This window comes from Diabrotica virgifera, chromosome 3 (genome assembly GCF_917563875.1).
Source record: "Diabrotica virgifera virgifera chromosome 3, PGI_DIABVI_V3a".
NCBI classification, from domain to species: domain Eukaryota; kingdom Metazoa; phylum Arthropoda; class Insecta; order Coleoptera; family Chrysomelidae; genus Diabrotica; species Diabrotica virgifera.
The window spans coordinates 71,559,519-71,578,298 of record NC_065445.1 but is presented as its reverse complement, the minus strand read 5'-3'; the positions used below and the strand labels follow the sequence as shown (position 1 = coordinate 71,578,298).

The following is an 18,780-nucleotide window of genomic DNA, read 5'->3' as shown; positions in this document are numbered from 1 at the left end:
GTTACAGGGTGTTCTATCTAAAAATTTAAAAACTATTTTTGCTCAGCATTTTAAAACTATTCGACGTATCCTTTTCATACTTGGCAGGAAGTATAGATACTGTACAAACTACTAAATTACGTTAAACAAACGTTTCTGGCTATTACCAGAGGCGTACGACGGGGGAAAGTGAATGGGTACCCTTTCCAAATTCTACGCCACTGGCGGAATTGCTGTTTTAGTTCAATTTTTGGATTCTCCAATACTTTCTATGAAAATAATATACTCTTCATTCGTAACGATAAAGTCATTAGTTTTCGAGATCTTTGAAGTTAAAAATGAAACGACACGGTTATTTTGATTAATGTATTGTGTCGCTTCATTTTTAATTTCAAATATCTCGAAAACTAATCATTTTATCGTTACGAATGAAGAGAATATTATTTACATAAAAAGTATTGGAAAATCAAAAAATTACACTAAAATAACAATTTCGTCAGTTGCGTAGAATTTGGGCAGGGTCAACCAGCCACTATCCCCTGTCGTACGCCTCTGGTAGTAGCTAGAAACGTTTATTTATCTTAATTTAGTAGCGTGTACAGTGTCTACACTTTCTGCCAAGTATGATAAGAATACGCCAAATAGTTTTAAAGTACTAAGTACAAATAATTTTTAAATTTTAATCATATCAATCATATAAATTAATCAAGATAACTGTGCCGTTTCATATTTAACTTCAAATATCTCGAAAATTATAACTTTATCGTTACCAATGAAGACTATATTATTTACGTAGAAAATATTGGAGAATCTAAAAATGACACTAAAATAGTAATTCCTCCAGTGGCGTAGAATTTGAGAAGGGTCAACAATTCACTATACCCTGTCGTACGCCTCTGGTAGTAGCTAGAAACGTTTGTTTGTCATAATTTAGTAGGGTGTATAGTAATCGCACTTTCTGTCACGTATGAAAAGGATACGTCAAACAGTTTTAAAATGCTGAGCAAAAATAGTTTTTAAATTTTTAGATAAAACACTTTGTAACTCAGTAAGGAACCACATTTTATTTAAGTGTTTTAGGTTAAATCTTCGTATTTTGTGCTAAGGTTTCTCCAGTTACTATATGGACAATTATTAATGAAACACCCTGTATAAAGTTTATTCCGTACGTGCTTTCCACACTGTATACCGGGTGGTGAATTGGAAAACGAGCCATAGGAAACTCAATGTAAAATTCTAAATTGTTGAATTCCTGCTTCCCTAATTATTTTGCATCAAAAGTTATGAGAAACTATTTGTAGATGATTAAAATCTGATTTAAAAACAAAAGTTAAAATTGTTCTACGATTTAAATAGAGTCCAAAATTTTGAAAAATAGAATACATTTGCCATACCTAATTAAGTGCGTAAAAGTAAGGCCACACGTTACTATTTCTGACAGTACGCAAACTATTTACTGAATAAAACATCTTTATTATTACTACTTTCTCCTCAACTGAGGACATCTTTTCGACGTTATTGTTTTTTAAACAATAAAAACGATAAAATAAAAATACTGACAGTTCAAAATATTGTTAATTAATTTCATTGTGACCGAAGGCAACCTTATACACATTCTTGCACTGTGTGTGGCCTAATTTTGGCAAATACTTTGATAAAATTTATTATATTTTACAAAATTTTGGAATGTGTTTAATTCGTAGAACAATTTTAACAATTGTTTTCAATAAAGATTTCAATCCTCTACAAATAGTTTCTCATGTCTTTTGATGTAGAATAATTAGGGAAGTATATGCAACAAAATTTTATATGTACTTCCATACTTCATACATCATGAATGTAGATACATAATACAGTAGACGAAGATATGACACAATTACTTTCAATTTTTTATATGCGAGGAATTTCTTTTAAAACACAACATGAAAGTTTACGCTAGTTTTGCAAAACAAATAGAAACAATACCTAATTAAAATGTGTATGCAAAATTTAAACTATGTAGAGAAAATTATGTTATTTCATTTCCCAGAAAAAGTGTGAGAATGTGAATGTACTTTAGTTGATACAATAGAAAAAGTATACTTTATAACAGCATACTATTTTAATACATATAGTCCGTCCGATATAACTTTTCCCATGCGGTACGATTCATTTTCAATCAAATTAAGTCAAAACATAAATTGAAACGAACGTCGGTGTGTATATACATGTTGTATACTGTATACTATTATACTACACACATCGGCTTACGTTTCACTTTCTGTTTTGACTTAATTTGATTGAAAATGAATCGTGGGAAAAGTTATAGCGGACGGACTATATGTACAGTCACTGTCACTGAATAATTTACACCTTCATTTTTATATTGTAATCCTGTAAAATCGCAGTGTCGTACGGATTTACTAAATGTCAAATTATTTGTCAAAAATTTCGTGCGTATTGAAAAATGAAATAAAAATCTACTAAACGCGTCCAAAATGCCATTTAAATCACGCGCAAACCCAAGAGCAATTGCCAAAGTCAATAATTTGAACTAAATTTTATTAAAAAAAAATTCTTGCTGTAATTTCCGTTTTGTTACATTTTGTCAAATAGATCTATTTTATTTTGGTTTTTAAAATTTAAAACAACCTATTCTGGGTCCGCCACTGGTAACGTAACTTTGACCTAAAAGGTGCGTTTAAGCGAGGTAAAAATTCAAAAAATTGGCCACTAGATATTAAACGGTGTAAACTATTCAGTGTGCATGGATAAAAAATATCAAAATATTTGAAAGTGTGTATTTAATGGTACAAAAAAAAATTTTTCTACGGCGGCCGTGCTAAAATAGGCACTTTTCCGCACACATTTCCTTTCCGAAAGTTGCACTTTCCCGCAACAGTGCGGGAAGTAAATTTCACCTGGTCACCTGGGAGTGACTGAAACTAATACTGGAAGGGAAGAAAACGAAGTATATAAAAGATTATTGAAGGGAAGTCGAGTTGTGGGTTCCTTAAGGAGGGGGTATGGTTTGAAATCAACATATCAAGCACATTTTTGTGAATTTTTTTCGAAACTATGGTAGAATTATTTTATTTTTAAATTAAATAAACACATTAAGTACAATTCAAAGAATATTTAAGAAAAAATTCAATCCAAAATATTGAAAAATAAGCCATTGGCGACAAATTTTGGCAGGCAGCTCAAAAAAAATGGATTTTGCGGTGGACATCAGAACTCATTACTGGATTATACGAAACAATAAATTCAAAAATATTTTATTAGCTTATGAGTTTCACGAGATAACAACGTCGAGTTTTTTTATTTTTAATGATTTTTGAATTTTTGGTATCACTCAAAAGTCAAAAATACGAAATTTTTGATAAAAATTTTGTGAAAACCAACAGATTTAATATCGTTGAACAAAAAATAAGCACAAAACGAAAAATATCTCGACGTTGTTACCTCACGAAATGTCTAAAGAAAATCTGTGCAAAATATAAGGTAAATCGGCCGAGTAGTTTTTCAGTTACAATGTCCACCGCATTTGAAAAAGCAGTTTTGAGAAAAATGCGTTTTAAGTTTTGACAACTGCATCTTCATCTTCTTATTTGTCTGCCAAATCGTAAAGTGATGAACATTGGAATATGTTTTTTAAATTGGGGAGTAATCTACAAAAGAGAAGGCGAACAGTTGTTTAACGTTTCTCACTACGCTCCGGCGTGCTGGCGCGAAGCCGCGGCAAAGCGAGTCGAAGGTAGGGATATTCAACACCCTGTATCTCTGGTAATTTTACTCCGATTATTTTGAAATTTTCACAGAGTATTCTTGAAAGTATGCACTTTTATTTGAAATAATAAAAAAATTTAAATATTTCAAACCATACCCCCTCCTTAAACACGATATTAAAAGCAATAAATGTATTAAAAAACGCGAAAATCAGAGTATATGAAACGATAATACGACCCACAGTATTGTATGCGAGCGAGACATGGGTAATGAATCAACAAGAGGAGAAATAAATACAGATATGAGAAAGGAAGGTCCTGAGAAAGATTTTTGGAGGTATACAGATAGCGGAGAAAATCTGGAGGAGACGAACAAATGAAGAAGTAATGGAGATGGAAGAGAAAAATGCAAAGAGCAATGTATGGAGTTGTGAAAATAGAAGGTAAGTGGAGAAGAAGAACTAATAAAGAATTGGAAGAACTATGTAAAGAACCAACGATCAGGACGACGATCAAAGCACAGAGAATACGATATTTGGGGCACATCGAGAGAATGGGAAGTAAAAGAATGCCAAAAATGGTAGTCTCACGACGACCAATACAAAAGAGAAGGAAAGGCAGGCCAAGAGAAAGATGGAAGGACAGTGTGTACGAAGACCTGAAGAAAGGTAACATTGAGAGATGGAAAGAACTAGCATTGGACAGAAGGAGATGGAGGGAGGTGGTGAAGGAGTGTATAAAAAGACTGAAGTGTAATTAAATATTTATAAGACTAAAATAAAATGTAATCAGAAATGTAAACATTTTAGCCCTAGGCCTACAAGGCCTGTTGAGCTTAATAAATAAATAAATAAATTATGAAGATGTATGGGAGACCAAAAATAACAACAAAAATACGAGCCCAAAGAGCCAGATGGCTGGGACGTATTACTCGAATGCCAGAAAGTAGAAACATCAAACGAATATTGAATGGCAAAGAATTGGGAAAAAGGACACGAGGATGCCCAAGGAGATGGTTAGAGGCTGCAGAGAGGGATCTAGAAGAAATCAGGGTGAAGGACTAGAGAAAGAGTGCAGAGGACCGAAAAGAATGGAGAAATATTATCCAAAATTTAGAAGCCGTAGGCCTGCAAGGCTTGTAGCGCTGTTATATACAGCGTGTCTGCGTAACTTCGAACCATATGGGAAACTTTTTTAATATCAATTTTACGAAAAAAAGTTATTCTTCACAAAGTGCTCTGCATAGCCTAAAACCTAAGATGCAATCATCACATATCCAATTTTATCAACAATATACGAGGTATGTCCAAAAATATGAATTTCGCTCAAGAGTAAAGTGCCTTTATATTTCACAATATCAAAAATTATTATTAAAAAAAGTTGTTTGTAATTAAAAATTATGTTATAATATGCATTTACACTCTTCTAATTGAAAAAAAAAAATTTGAAAATTTTCCTCAAATTACTGATACACAACATCATTTTTATTTAAGATAACTCCGTTATTATTAATTTTGCGAGAAAAAGTTATTCTTTATAAAAATGTCTGAATAGTCAAAAAACTAAGATGCAATCATAAGATATCAATGTTTTTCAGTTTTATACGAGGTATGTCAAAAAATATGAATTTCGCTCAAGAGTAAAATACCTTTATAATTTACAATATTTCAACTAGAAGGATGCAATTGCATATAGAAACATAGTTTTTAATTCTGAACAACTTTTTATAATAACAAATTTTAATATTGTGAAAATTAAAGGTACTTTACTCCACAGCATCCTCTCACCATAAGTATCTGGGCGTGGTTTTGGACAAAAACTAACCTGGACACTCCATGTGAATCACATTATCAACAAATGCGAAAAAGGTTTAAACATGCTTCGTTGCATATGTAAAGCTAGATGGGGTGCCGACCCAAAGATAGCATTAATCTTCTATAAACGTATATTCGGTCAATCATTGATTATGGATGCTTTTTATATGGTTCATCGTCAAACTCTAATTTATCAAAAATCGATCATATTCAGTATAAGGCAATACGTATATGTATTAGTGCGTTTAAGTCAACGCCATGTGCTGCAATTCTAGCAGAAGCGCAGGAACCTCCTCTAAACCTTAGAAGAGAATTTTTGTCTAATAAGTTTCTATTAAAGACCAGGACTTTAGACTCACATAAATTATTAAGTAAAATTAACAGTCTCACTGAATATAACTTAACAAATTCTTATTGGAGAATTAAAACTTCTCCCCCTCTTACAGATGCTTAACTAGAAACTAACAACTTTAGCATTAACACTAAACAAATATTACCCATAGCCTATATACCTTTCTATTGAGGAAATCGCAATCTTTCCAAAGATCATAAAACCTACATACAGAAACTTACCATGCCAAAACAATAAAAATTTTTCTATTATTTTCTAATTATAAATACATCTATACAGATGGTTCAAAAACATGTAATAGTGTAGGTAGCGCTTATTATGTTTCTAATATAAAAAGTGGTAATTCTTTTAGACTACCTAAATGTACATCTATCTTCACTGCCGAACTTTATGCTATTGAAAGAGCCCTAACTTACGCGGTTGAGCAGAACTTTGGAGACACGGTTATACTATCAGATTCTTTATCTGCTCTTGAGGCAATATCACAACCAATAACCAAAAAACACAACAATGAGTTGTTATGCCATATTAGAAAGACAATCGCTCGATTTAAAAATAATAGCAGTGACTTGGTCTTTATCTGGGTAAAAGGACATGCCGGAATCAAAGAAAATGAGATAGTGGATGAAATGGCAAAGAATTCAGCAACTTTAAATGAAATAGTAGATTTAACAATCTCCAGCGATTACATTCCAGAATTGCATAAAAAATTAAGAAAGAAATTGGAAACTATTTGGCTTAAGTTTGTACAAACTTCGAGGAATCCATACACTTACATACACCCACAACTTCCGCAAAATATCCCACATATATTTGATTATCACGTTACTCGATTTTATTCCACATCCCTAAGTCGCTTAAGATTAAACCATGGCAATTTTCCTGCACATTTAGCTAAAATAGGAATGCGTATCAACTCTTTCTGTTCATGTGATAACTACTCTACTGCAGATTTAAATCATATAATCTTTAATGGTGAACTTAATAAAAACCATACGAAAGCACTAATTGCTAGACTTCAGGAGTAAGTTTACCGCTGAATATTTCACGTCTACTAAGCTTCAATACCAGAACTATTAATGATATTATCATACAATTTCTTAAAGATTCTAAAATAAAAATTTAATATGACATCTTCAATCTTCAACTTTCAAATATCTGTGGCAAAAAGTTTATCTAATGCCATCCCCTCTTTGTGAACACACACACTTAGTCCACAGCGAAATTCATATTTTTTAACATACCTCGTATAAAATTGACAAAATTGAATATCTTATAATTTTATCTTAGTTCTGAGAATATACAGAACGTCTTACGAAGAACAATTTTTTTTTTTCGTAAAATTAATAATAACGGAGCTATTATAAATAAAAATGCTTTTGGTTGTCGGGTTCAAGTCCTAGCTCCGGCAAGAACAACTAGACGTTTTTAAAAATGTCTATACGCCCCAGGTCGACAGCCTGAATAAAATGAGTACCTTGGGTAAAACCAGGGGTAATAATAGGCGGTTGAAGCGTAGCACTGGCCCTGCTGTTACCTTCCTTGTATACCGTAGGCCCTAGATATAGCAGACTACCCTGCTATAATCCCAAAGCCACGAAAGCGGTATAAAACGGGAGACTATTATTATTACAAATATCTTCTCCCAAGCAAAAAGCTTGACACTGTTGAGAATGACAATGCTGTAAGCCCATCAGTTGAACAGTAATTGTTTTATTTTTGAGGTTGAGTGCAGTTTTCTAGTGATCCTTATTATGTTTACTAAAGTGTAAGTACTAAAGTGTTTGTACACATTATTTACATTTTGAGATAGTTGATAACTAATCAAAATTTATGAAACTTTGATAAAAACTTCACTGTGTTTATTTAGTGCTCTGTTTTCGAGTACCTAAGTATGGCGCTAAAAGTTGTAACAATTTTGAAACTTCATGTAGCATATTCTGGAGAGTTGACGGGGATCCTGATTACAATGTGAATAGGACTGAGAATGAAAGACTTTGTTTTATTGACAAAATTTAGCACCATAAAAGGTTAGTATCGTATTCAATCAGATGTTGTCTTCAGATACGATTTCTGAATCATCTGCAGGCAGTAGGTCGAGTTTTATTGGCCCTGTCAATAAACCTAAATCACGGAAACGAACCAAAAATAATGTTAAGCAAAATATTGCAAAATGATGCAGAAATTCTGGAATATAGCATATAACAAAATCAGGAAATATGTGTAATAAATTGTTTTTACGTAAATGTTAAATATAAATTATTGCAGAATAATGTATAACAACAAAATATCGAGTGATAAGAGGAAATTCATTTTTTAGTAATTTTGAAGTATGTATGGCTGATATTGGAAAAAAAATTCTTATCTCTGTGGTTTGATCCAAAGGAATTAAGTAAAAATAAGGAGTTCAAGAAAAAAAGGAAGCATGTTAAAAAAGGGTGCAATTAAATATTTTTTAAAAACAACTAAACGCGAATCAATCCAAGTATGTCACAGCATAGCTTAACATTTGCTTTGTCTGAAAAAAGAGTAAATAGAACTCTAGCCTAAAGTTGAAAATCTTAGGTCTCCAGATGAAGATCTTCATGGAGTTAAATATGATTGCCAAGAAAAATGAAGATCTGTACAAAATGATTCAGAAGAAACCATAATAAAACACAATGCCTTATTATCGATTACACAAAATATGCCGATGTTGGTAAAACATTATTTTTTCATGTGAAGGATTTGACTTTACTAAATTGTTACAATTGATATTTAGTAAAAACTGTAACTTTACATCGTGACCCGTAAAGTAGACGAGACAACAGAAAAATATTTACAATTGAAAAAAACGGATAAGGAGATCGGACTTATACATACAAAAGACCAAAGCACAAGCAGACTAGAGCAAAGAGAACTTGAAAGTCAAATTAAAGTAGACGACGATGTTAAAGGATTAAACAGCTTCACATATATCTAGGAGTCAAATTAAATAAAGGGGGAACATAAGAATCAGAAATTGAAATAAAGAATAATTAAAGGCAACAAAGTTCTCTCTCAAATTTCGCTCCAAAACTATTCATTGGAAATCCAAGATAAATAAATAAAATAAATAAATAGTTTATTTACGGCCAAAAATACCATTTACAAAAATACCACATATCACAATAGGTATAGGTAGTATCACAATCATAAATACATATTAAAATATAGAACAATATCACTATATAAACTGAAAAATTAAAAATATACATACAGGGTGTCCAGAAACTCTACCGACAAACGAAGACAGGAGATTCTTCAGATAATTTTAAGATAATTTAACCCAATTCACTTAGTCCAAAAATGCTTCCTAAGGGAGCTAGAGCTCTTTGAAGATGGCGTCTTGTAATTAGGTTTTCTTAAATACCTCCAGAACGCTTCTATTTAGAAAAACAAAAATTGGTACGCGTATTTACCTACAAGATATAAATCTAATCCAGCCATTGCAAATTTCTAGTACCTATCATAGGCATCCGTTTTGGGTAGGGCAACGGATATTTTATCGCATAACTTTTTTATCTTTAAAGTAACGTTTACACGTATCCAGTAACTGGCGCCAGTCTCACTGGAATGCGAGTGCTTGACTAAGACAGCGCTGGAAAGGTTCGTTTACACGTATCCAGTAACTGGCGCCAATCTCACTGGCACTCTTATTAAAAATCCTAATACGGCCACTGAAACCACAGGTACGACAGCGCCAGCGACTGGAACGCTGTGTTTACACGTGTCTACAACCACTGGCACGGGGTTAGAGGGGACGCGGACGAGTGCCACTGGCACGAAAAATAGACCAGCCTTCTATTCGAGACAGCGCTGGCAGACAGCGCTGGACTGGAACAAAAAAGCGTTTACATGATGCCAGCACTGTCGTTCCAGTGCGACTGGCGCCAGTTACTGGATACATGTAAACGCGCCTTAACTTTTATGCATTTCTGACACTGGATTATGAAATTTTGAAGTATTCTAGTACTAAAAGATACTCTTTTTTTAAATCGGTAGGACACACCGTTTTCTAGAAAAATCGATTTTAAAAATTTTTCGCTTTTTAAATAAAAAAAAAATTCAAAAAAAAACTGTTTAGAAAGACGAAAACTGGTACATTTATTTATATTCCAGAGATAAATCGATTTCATTAATTGCGAATTTCTATTACTGGTCATAGGCGTCCGTTTTGGGAAGGTCAACAGTTATTTTATAGCATAACTTTTTTGTCTTGAAATTTTGAGCATTTTTGACACTAGATTATTAAATTATGAGGTATTCGAGTACTAAAAGTTACTCTTACTTTATGTTGGTAAAATACTTCGTTTTTTGTTGAAAAGTTCTTTCAATTTTTTTTCAAATTCCAAAAACGAAAAACTTTTAAATCGATTTTTCTAGAAAACGGTGTGTCCTACCGACTTAAAACAAGAGGACCTTTTAGTACTAGAATACCTCACAATTTAATAATCCGGTGTCAAAAATGCATAAAAGTTAAGGACAAAAAAGTTATGCGATAAAATACCCGTTGCTCTACCCAAAGCGGACGCCTATGACCGGTACTAGAAATTTGCAATGGATGGAATCGATTAATCTCTGAAAAGTAAATAAGCATACCAATTTTCGTTTTTCTAAATAGAAGCGTTCTGGAGGTATTTAAGAAAAACTAATTTCATGGCGCCATCTTCAAAGAGCTCTAGCTCCCTTAAGAAGCATTTTCGGACTAGGTGAATTGAGTTAAATTGTCTTAAAATTATCTGAGGAATCTCCTGTCTTCATTTGTCGGTAGAGTTTCTGGACACCCTGTATATCTTAAATACAATTTAGCATTTTTTTTTCAATTTTTTCTTAAAACTAGTCAATGAACAGTCAAAAAAGTAAATATCGATATTATTGGCCCCCTTAGACATTCTTCCAATTGCTTTGTTCTGTGCATAATTGGTGCAATGAAAGTCTACAAAAAGAGTATTACATTGAGGAACTCTATATTTTATCTTCTCAAGAAGTGTTGAGCAATCAACCAATCCATTAGCAATCTTATGTAAGAAAACTAAATCAAGAAATGATCTTCTATTTTCCAGTGATGATAAATCTAATAAGTTGAGAATTTCACTATAATTGATATTTTCAGATGGTATATTTAGTTTATATGCAATGAATCTTAAAAAAATTTTTTGGACTTTCTCTATATTATCGATGTGGCATCTGTAGTAGGGTGTCCATATGCAGCTTGAATATTCTAATATTGATCTAACTAATGCACAATAGACAGATTTAAGACAATTTATATTATTAAAATCAGAAAGACTACGTTTTACAAAACCAAGCATCTTCAAAGCTCTATTAACAACAAACTCAAAGTGCTTAGTAAAACTCAAAGATGAGTCAAAAATAATGCCTAAATCTTTAATGGATGTTAAAATTTCTAAGTTTTTGTTGTCAATAGAATAGTTAAAGAGTGTAGGTTGTAAGATTCTGTGATATCTCATTATTTTACATTTATCAATATTTAAATTCAGTTTATTGTCATAACACCACCTGAAAAAATTATCAAGATTCTCTTGTATTAGAAGACAGTCATTTACATCTTTAACTACCCTAAATATCTTTAAATCATCAGCATACAGTAATATTTTACAATCGGAAAAACAGTTTAAAACATCGTTGACAAAACAATTAAAAAGCATCGGAGAGAGATGACTTCCTTGAGGAACTCCTGATAAGACTTTAATTTCTGATGATAAGCAATCATGAATTTTGACAAATTGTCTTCTGTTTGTTAAGTAACTTTCAAGCCATGATAATAATGATCCATGAATTCCTAATGCAGATAATTTTTAAACTAATATATCCTTATTCACTCTGTCAAATGCCTTGGAGAAATCGGTGTAGATCACATCCACCTGCCACCGGCTCTCCAAGGCCTCTAAAATGGATTCCTCCAATACAAGTAGGTTTGTAGATGTAGATCTACCTGACATAAAACCATGTTGTTCATTTATTAGTATGGATTTTATTTTTGGATATATTTTTTCAATTATTAACATTTCAAAGATTTTGGCAAAAATAGAGATTTTTGAAACTGCTCTGTAGTTCTCAATAGATTTCTTATCATTATTTTTGTGTATCGGGGTAACATAACTATCTTTCCATTTATCAGGAAAAACACCCTGAGACAACAACAAATTAAAAACTTTACATAAAACCTGAGAAAGGATGAATCTACAATTATAAACAAAAATGGGTGAAATATTATCAGGGCCGCATTTTAGATTAAGGTTTATTTTTTCTATGCTATTATATACATCTACTTCACTAATATCACAGCTATTAATATCGACATAATTATTATATAAAAACGATTTTGCTGTATCTAAACTAGAATTCGAAACTGTATATGCAGAGGCAAAAAAACTTCCAAAATAGTTACAAATTTGTTGAGGATCATTCGTTGAAATATCGCCATAATTCATAATACTAGGTAATTCATAATGATTCCGTTTACTATTTACAAATTTCCAAAATTTCTTTTTATTTGACACAATCCCTTCAAGAACCCTAACATGTACATTATAGCTATTTACTGATTGAGTTTTACATTCTTTTCTAAGATTTGAAAAAATTATATAATCTTCAGGTAATTTTGTTAACTTATATTTTTTGTGAGCTTGTTTTTTAGAAAAAATAAGTTCTTTCAAGATTTGAGGTCCTATTGTTAGATCACTAGTATGTTATGTATTTGAGACATAGTTGATAACAGAAAACACAAAAAAATGAGAAGTTTGCAAAAAAAAATCTAAGGAAGATCTTTGGACTGATCACTGAAAACAGTAAGTATGTACTTAATATATGGAGAATGAGATTTAATTATGAGCTTTACCAAAAATTTAAAGAAACACCTATCAACTTCGATGGGCTGGTCATGTAGTTGTAGTGAGGCTGGGTGATTACATATTGCTGAGAAGAGTTCTAGATGGTAAAATGCAGGACAGAAGACTAAATGCAAGGCCACATAGAACGTGGGAGAGCGAAATGGCAAGTGAGGGAAAGGTATTGTCATGTATAAACAAAAACAAAACTTTTGAGAACAAAAACATACAGCTGTAACAACAGTGTGTCCAGTTTGTAAGGTGGAAATGTAAGGTATTCCTCTGGTTAGTGGAAATTTTGATATTTGGACCGAAAATGTCCTTATTGAAATCATGCCGTGGCAGGGTCTTAAAACTTCAAGGGACAACTTCAAGGTTCTTGAGGGAAACTCCTACAATCTTAAAATTGGGTATAAGTAGTTGTATCTTTTGGTATAAGGAAGAACTGTATTGAATAAGTGTCCTCTTCTGATCACATTCTTATGCGTTAAGTCCTGTGGCCTCAACGAAGGCCAACAGTTTTCTTATTGGTAGTTTTAGGATCTCTTCTGGTTCAAATCAAACCTAATTTACCAGTGAAGTCCTGCCTTACATCACCTAGCACACTACAATGGCATAGTATGTATATGGCAGTCTCTTCTTCCATTTCGCACTTTCTGTACCATGGTTCATTCACCTTACCTAGTTTGTATAGGTGATTTCTTAAGCGGCAATGTCCAGTCACCATTTCAGTGACTGTTTTGAAGGGAGAACCCTTTACCATTAATTGGTCTTCTACTTCTCATATTCTTATATTTTTTTTCTTGAAGCAGAGGTCTCACATCCTTAAAACTTGGTTGTTACTCTTGCTGTAAGAAAAAAATCTATTGAATTTGGGATCAATAGATTTTCTTCTCATAGTATTATGCTTTTTTCAAAAATTAAAATATCTTCTTCTAGTGCCGGCTCCACTAATGAACGTTGGCTATAACCATTGCAAATTCGTCTCTATCTTCTACTTTCTTAAGGGGTTACATAGGTCTTGCGGGTAAAAAAAAGTGACTTTTTAAAAAAATTATATCTTGAAAACTAAAAATTATTTTTATTTATAATTGGAACATGTAAAAGTATAGTACTTAAGGTACTCTCAAAAAAAGTTTCAGTCAAAAATATTCATTTTTGTAGAGTTGACTGCAATTTTTCGACAACAGCCCTTTTTTGTGGTGGGCAAAGGAATTTTTATTAGGTGAAGATGTTTTTGTTTTATAAAAAAAAAACTACTTTAACAATGATCATTTTTGAAAAAATGAGAAAAATTGGGGTCGAAAATGTGTTTAAACTTATGTAAAATCTTCAAATTTCATTTTTTTTTTAATTCCTTCATTCATTCACTAGCCAGAGGTATAAACTACAAGAAAATTTTTAATTTTTTGATTTTAGATGAGACTGGACTTAGTTATGCTGAATGAAATGAATATTTTTGACTGAAAATTTTTTTGAGAGTACCTTAAGTACTATACGTTTACATGTTCCAATTATAAATAAAAATAAATTTTAGTTTTCGAGATATAATTTTTTTAAAAGTCACTTTTTTTTACCTGTAAGACCTATGTAACCCCTTAAAAGCGTCTGTGTGTTTAACCGGTCCAGTGGCAAATGTTTTCATCTACCAGGACACCTCTTTCCTTCGATCCTACCCTTTATATCAGTTGCAACAACTAGTACTTATCATTTCACACATTGTTGGGCACAAGTATGTGCCCAACATATGTTGTCTTTTGCCTTTTAATGGTGGTCAAAAGTTCCCTGTTTCCTCTCATTCTGTTATTAAACCCATTAAAATGTCTACTACTCTTGAAACTTAGTAAATATATTTCTCGTTATGTAGAGAAGAACTTTGTTAAGCTTGGGATCAATAGGATTTATTCGTATCATATTAGAATACCATCCAATTATCTCTCATTGAAATAAGTAGGCTTTACAAAGTGGAAAATAAATATTGTATTACATACTAATTAATTAATTAAATATGTGATTGAAAAATTAAAATTAGAAACATCATAACCAGGTTCTTTCTCTGTTATTGTTGTGATAACGTGTTATTCAAATAAATAAAGGTAATTCCTTTGTTAATGTATTAACATTGAAAAATAAGTGTTAATGTGATTTAAAAGCATTGTTAAACAGTCAACAAGAATATGAGAAACAAATACATATAGCAAACATAGCAAGATATAGGTAATTATTTATATTTTAGAATAATAATAACAATAATACAACATAGAATGAAGTAAACACTTTTGTTGTATGTAGGTATATGAATTTATTAAAAAATTCTTTAAAATTTATCCACAAGGTAGTGGAAAATTACAATACACAAAATGTTTTCGGTCAAAATTGACCTTCATCAGTGTGAACCTGGAAATAAGTAAACCACTTAAGGCCATCGGTACATAATTCGCAAATATTTTACAGCTATCCCTACTTTTTCTGTCTTTACACGACAAATTACGGGTAGTAAAATTCACACTGGTATGGATATGTAAACATTACTAGAATGTCATTCTACTTGACAATGTCATCATTAACTTTAAAGAAATGGCTTTTGAATGTTCTTGGATAACTGTTATTTGTATAATTGCAAATTATTAATTCAGTTAATAAATGTGATAATTTTTTCACTAACTGTGTATTCAGTGATTGTAATAATTTACATGTACAACAAAAACTAATACTCAATCGAGAAAAGAGGAAAAGTGTTAAAGTGATTTTTTAATAATATAATATTGTTACTATGGAATGCTTACAATTTTGAACATCTTTAACAAAAAAATACTTGGATCACAGAATATATCCTGATGTATTCTCTGCTTGGATCTTCCAAATACCAAAATATTACAGTCATTTCAGTCCAAGACACTTTGTATGATCTCTGGAGCACATTGGTATATAACAAATCTAATCTTACACGGTGATCTGAAAATCACATAAGATGTAATATGGTTTCTTCTTCTTCTATGACACTATAGCCCAAATTGAGCCTTAGCCTCCTTTATTTTTTGCCTCCACCCTTGCTTGTCTGTGGCTGCTCTTCTCCATACACGGACTCCTAAAAGGGCTTGTGCGTCGCTGTTTACTGTGTCTTCCCAGCGCTTTCTTGTCTTTCCAACCAGTCTGTTTCGCTGCATTCTATCATTCAGTGTTCTTTTTGGTAGCCTATCCTCTCCCATTCTTATCACATGTCCGGCCCATTGCAATCTTTGTATTCTAATGAAGTCTGACAGGGGTGTTACCTTATAAAGTTGTAATATGGTTTAGCCTGAATAAATACAAAGAACGAACATCAGATTATCAGATCATGACAATCTGTTCATAATGGACATATTCTGTCAATCCTTGGAAGAGAGAAGATTAAAATTAATCTGGCCAGAAGACCTACTTGAGTAACTGTACCGAGAACCACTGATGAATGGTACCTGGCACAAGCGTAGGATAATACAAAATACAAACTATTTAATTATTACTCTAAGTGTTAGTGTGGAGGAGATCGTAAATTTGCAATTAAATAAATAAAAAAAAATTATATGGACACCTAACAATTTTGAAATTTATTGAATGCAGTACAACCTGGCCAAGTAAAATATACTTTATTCAATTCTCTAGTACCAATACCAACCTACTTTTTATACTGAGTTGCAGTAACTGCATACACTATACCAGGGGTGGTCAAACTGTGGCTCGCGAGCCACATGCGGCTCTTTGAATGATAATTTGTGGCTCTTAATAAATGTACCGTATATGTACTTAATAAAACCGTCTATTTTTCTATATGTACCAGAATTACTTTTAATTTTTATGTTTCAAAATGTCTTCAATTACTGACAATAAATATAAACGACTATGTAAGTATAACATCAGGACTTAAACAAGAAGACCCCTTATCACCGTTGCTATTCAATTTGGCCTTAGAATATGTACCTAATAAGTAAAATATCATCTGAGCTAACAGGGGATTTGTGAATTGAGGATCAAAACTATTGTTGGTCTTTGCTGATGATATAGGTGCATTCACTCATTCTACAAAAGACGTGAGAGAGGTGTTTTCACAACTCGAGGAAGAAACAGGTAGTTTGGGCCTTTAAATAAATGAAGAGAAAACGAAATACATGCTAGTAACTAAAAATCCAAGACCAAGAGTTAGGCAGAACATAACTATTAATGACCACAACTTCGAAGTAGTAAAAGAGTTAAAATATCGTGGGGCAGTAATTACGTATGACAACCACATATAAAAGGAGGTCTCAGCAAGGGCAGCTGCGTGAAATAGAGCATTATATTCCCTATCATCGTTGTTAAGATCTAAGCTGTTAAAAATACAATCTAAATTAAGACTATACATGCCAATTATTCGCCCAATTGTTACATATGGAAGTAAAACATGGACTCTACATCAGCGGGAAATAAATACATTGCTGATATTTGAAAGGAAAGGCTCTCAGAATGGTATTTGGCCCTTAAAGAAATAAATTGACAAGATAGTGGAGAAGGCACCGCAAAGATGAATTGGTGACTGTGTGTGGTATTGAAAACATCATCAGACATATCAAAGCTAAGATAAGATGGGCAGGTCATGTGGTAAGATCAAAGGATGACAGAATGTCAAAGACAGTGTTTTTGGAACACTTTTTTTGTAAATATAGAAGGATGATGAAGAATTGAATCCAGAAATAGTAATCTGCTTGCAGAATTATTTGCATACTTGAAACAATGATGTGAACCATTTTATTTCACTTTAAAATTCGTGAAATCCAAATACTGAGAGAAAAACTGAATACCTTTTTACACTTTTTAAATAATTGTTTAGTTGCGGCTCGCGAAAAATTCCAAATTTTGAAAAATGGCTTGGATCATCAATATCAAGGAGCTTGGCCACCCCTGCACTATACACATTATGATATGAATTTAAAAAAAATTAATTCATGTCAATCTGTGACTCTCTTCTGGAATTAGATCCTCACTCCCTAATTAATAGTGCCCAATGATTAATTTCCACATATGCCTGTATTACATATTTGTTGATTGAAGGAAAAGATAACAATAATTGTAATGTGAAGAAAAATCAATTGGTAGGGTAGGTATTTTAGTCACCCTTGAAATTTAAAAATAAAAATTACCTACTGGATATAGAAATGAACAGAACATATTATAACCCTGTAATTATCAGTCTACATTATAATTACCACTATTATCAACAAAGATAAGAGAGCAATTGCTGTTAAAAATATTGGAAATGTATTACATAGAATATGCCTAGGTTTATGGGACATGGTGGTTAAAATGGAATTGTACTTACGATAATTTTCTTTTGGCGTCCATTTTGTGCTAGTTTTAGTCCTATTACCGAACATACACAGAACCGATTATTACACTAACACATAATTTAGAAAAAATATTAGTTATTATTATTATTATGACACATATTTATGAAAATACCGCAGACACGACTTTTTTCAGAAATGTCAATACCCCACCAACACAACGTTAACGTTCAATGTGAAATTTTATGCAGCACTGCTACCAATATAAGAAAAGAAACGTAAACTAAACTAAACTGACATAACCGTCTATCTGTCAAAATTGGTCAAAATATTGCATTCCAGGACAGGTTTGGCCTCTGTGACCTCTATTTGAAATTAACAAACACACAAAAACAGAGAAATTAAACGTGGACAACCTGAAAAATCTAGAAATAGAAAAACGATTTCGAGAAGAACTAAATAGGCAGCGAACTCATAGGACAGAGAGAGGAAACAATTACAAGAAGAATGGAATGAGATTAAAAGAATAAGCACGGAAAACGACTAAGAGTGATAGGAACTAAAGAACATCAAAGAAATGAGCTTTGGTTTGATGAAGAATGTAAACAAGCAATAAACAAAAGAAATGAACTGTACGTGCAGTACACTCAAAGAACACGAGAAAGACGTGAAAAATTTGAAGATCAGCGAAGAAAGGCAAACAAAATATGCAGAAGAAAGAAGAGGAGATACGAAAACGATCAAATAGGTTCTAAGAAT

At 32.2% G+C, this 18,780-nt stretch overlaps 1 protein-coding gene across 4 annotated transcripts in view; it reads right to left on the bottom strand.

Annotated features, from left to right (window-relative positions):
- The window catches only part of LOC114325294 (dnaJ homolog subfamily C member 5 homolog), a 224,874-nt gene extending 206,603 nt beyond the window's left edge, over positions 1-18,271 (bottom strand). Inside the window, exon 1 of one of the 4 annotated variants that reach the window (XM_028273319.2) lies at positions 18,057-18,271. In XM_028273319.2, coding sequence (XP_028129120.1) covers positions 18,057-18,079 — 23 coding nt within the window. In that variant the 5' untranslated portion in view covers positions 18,080-18,271. The remainder of the gene's footprint in view (positions 1-18,056) is intronic. The other 3 variants (XM_028273320.2, XM_028273317.2, XM_028273318.2) reach the window with 3 other exon arrangements.
- Positions 18,272-18,780: the final 509 nt, after the last annotated feature.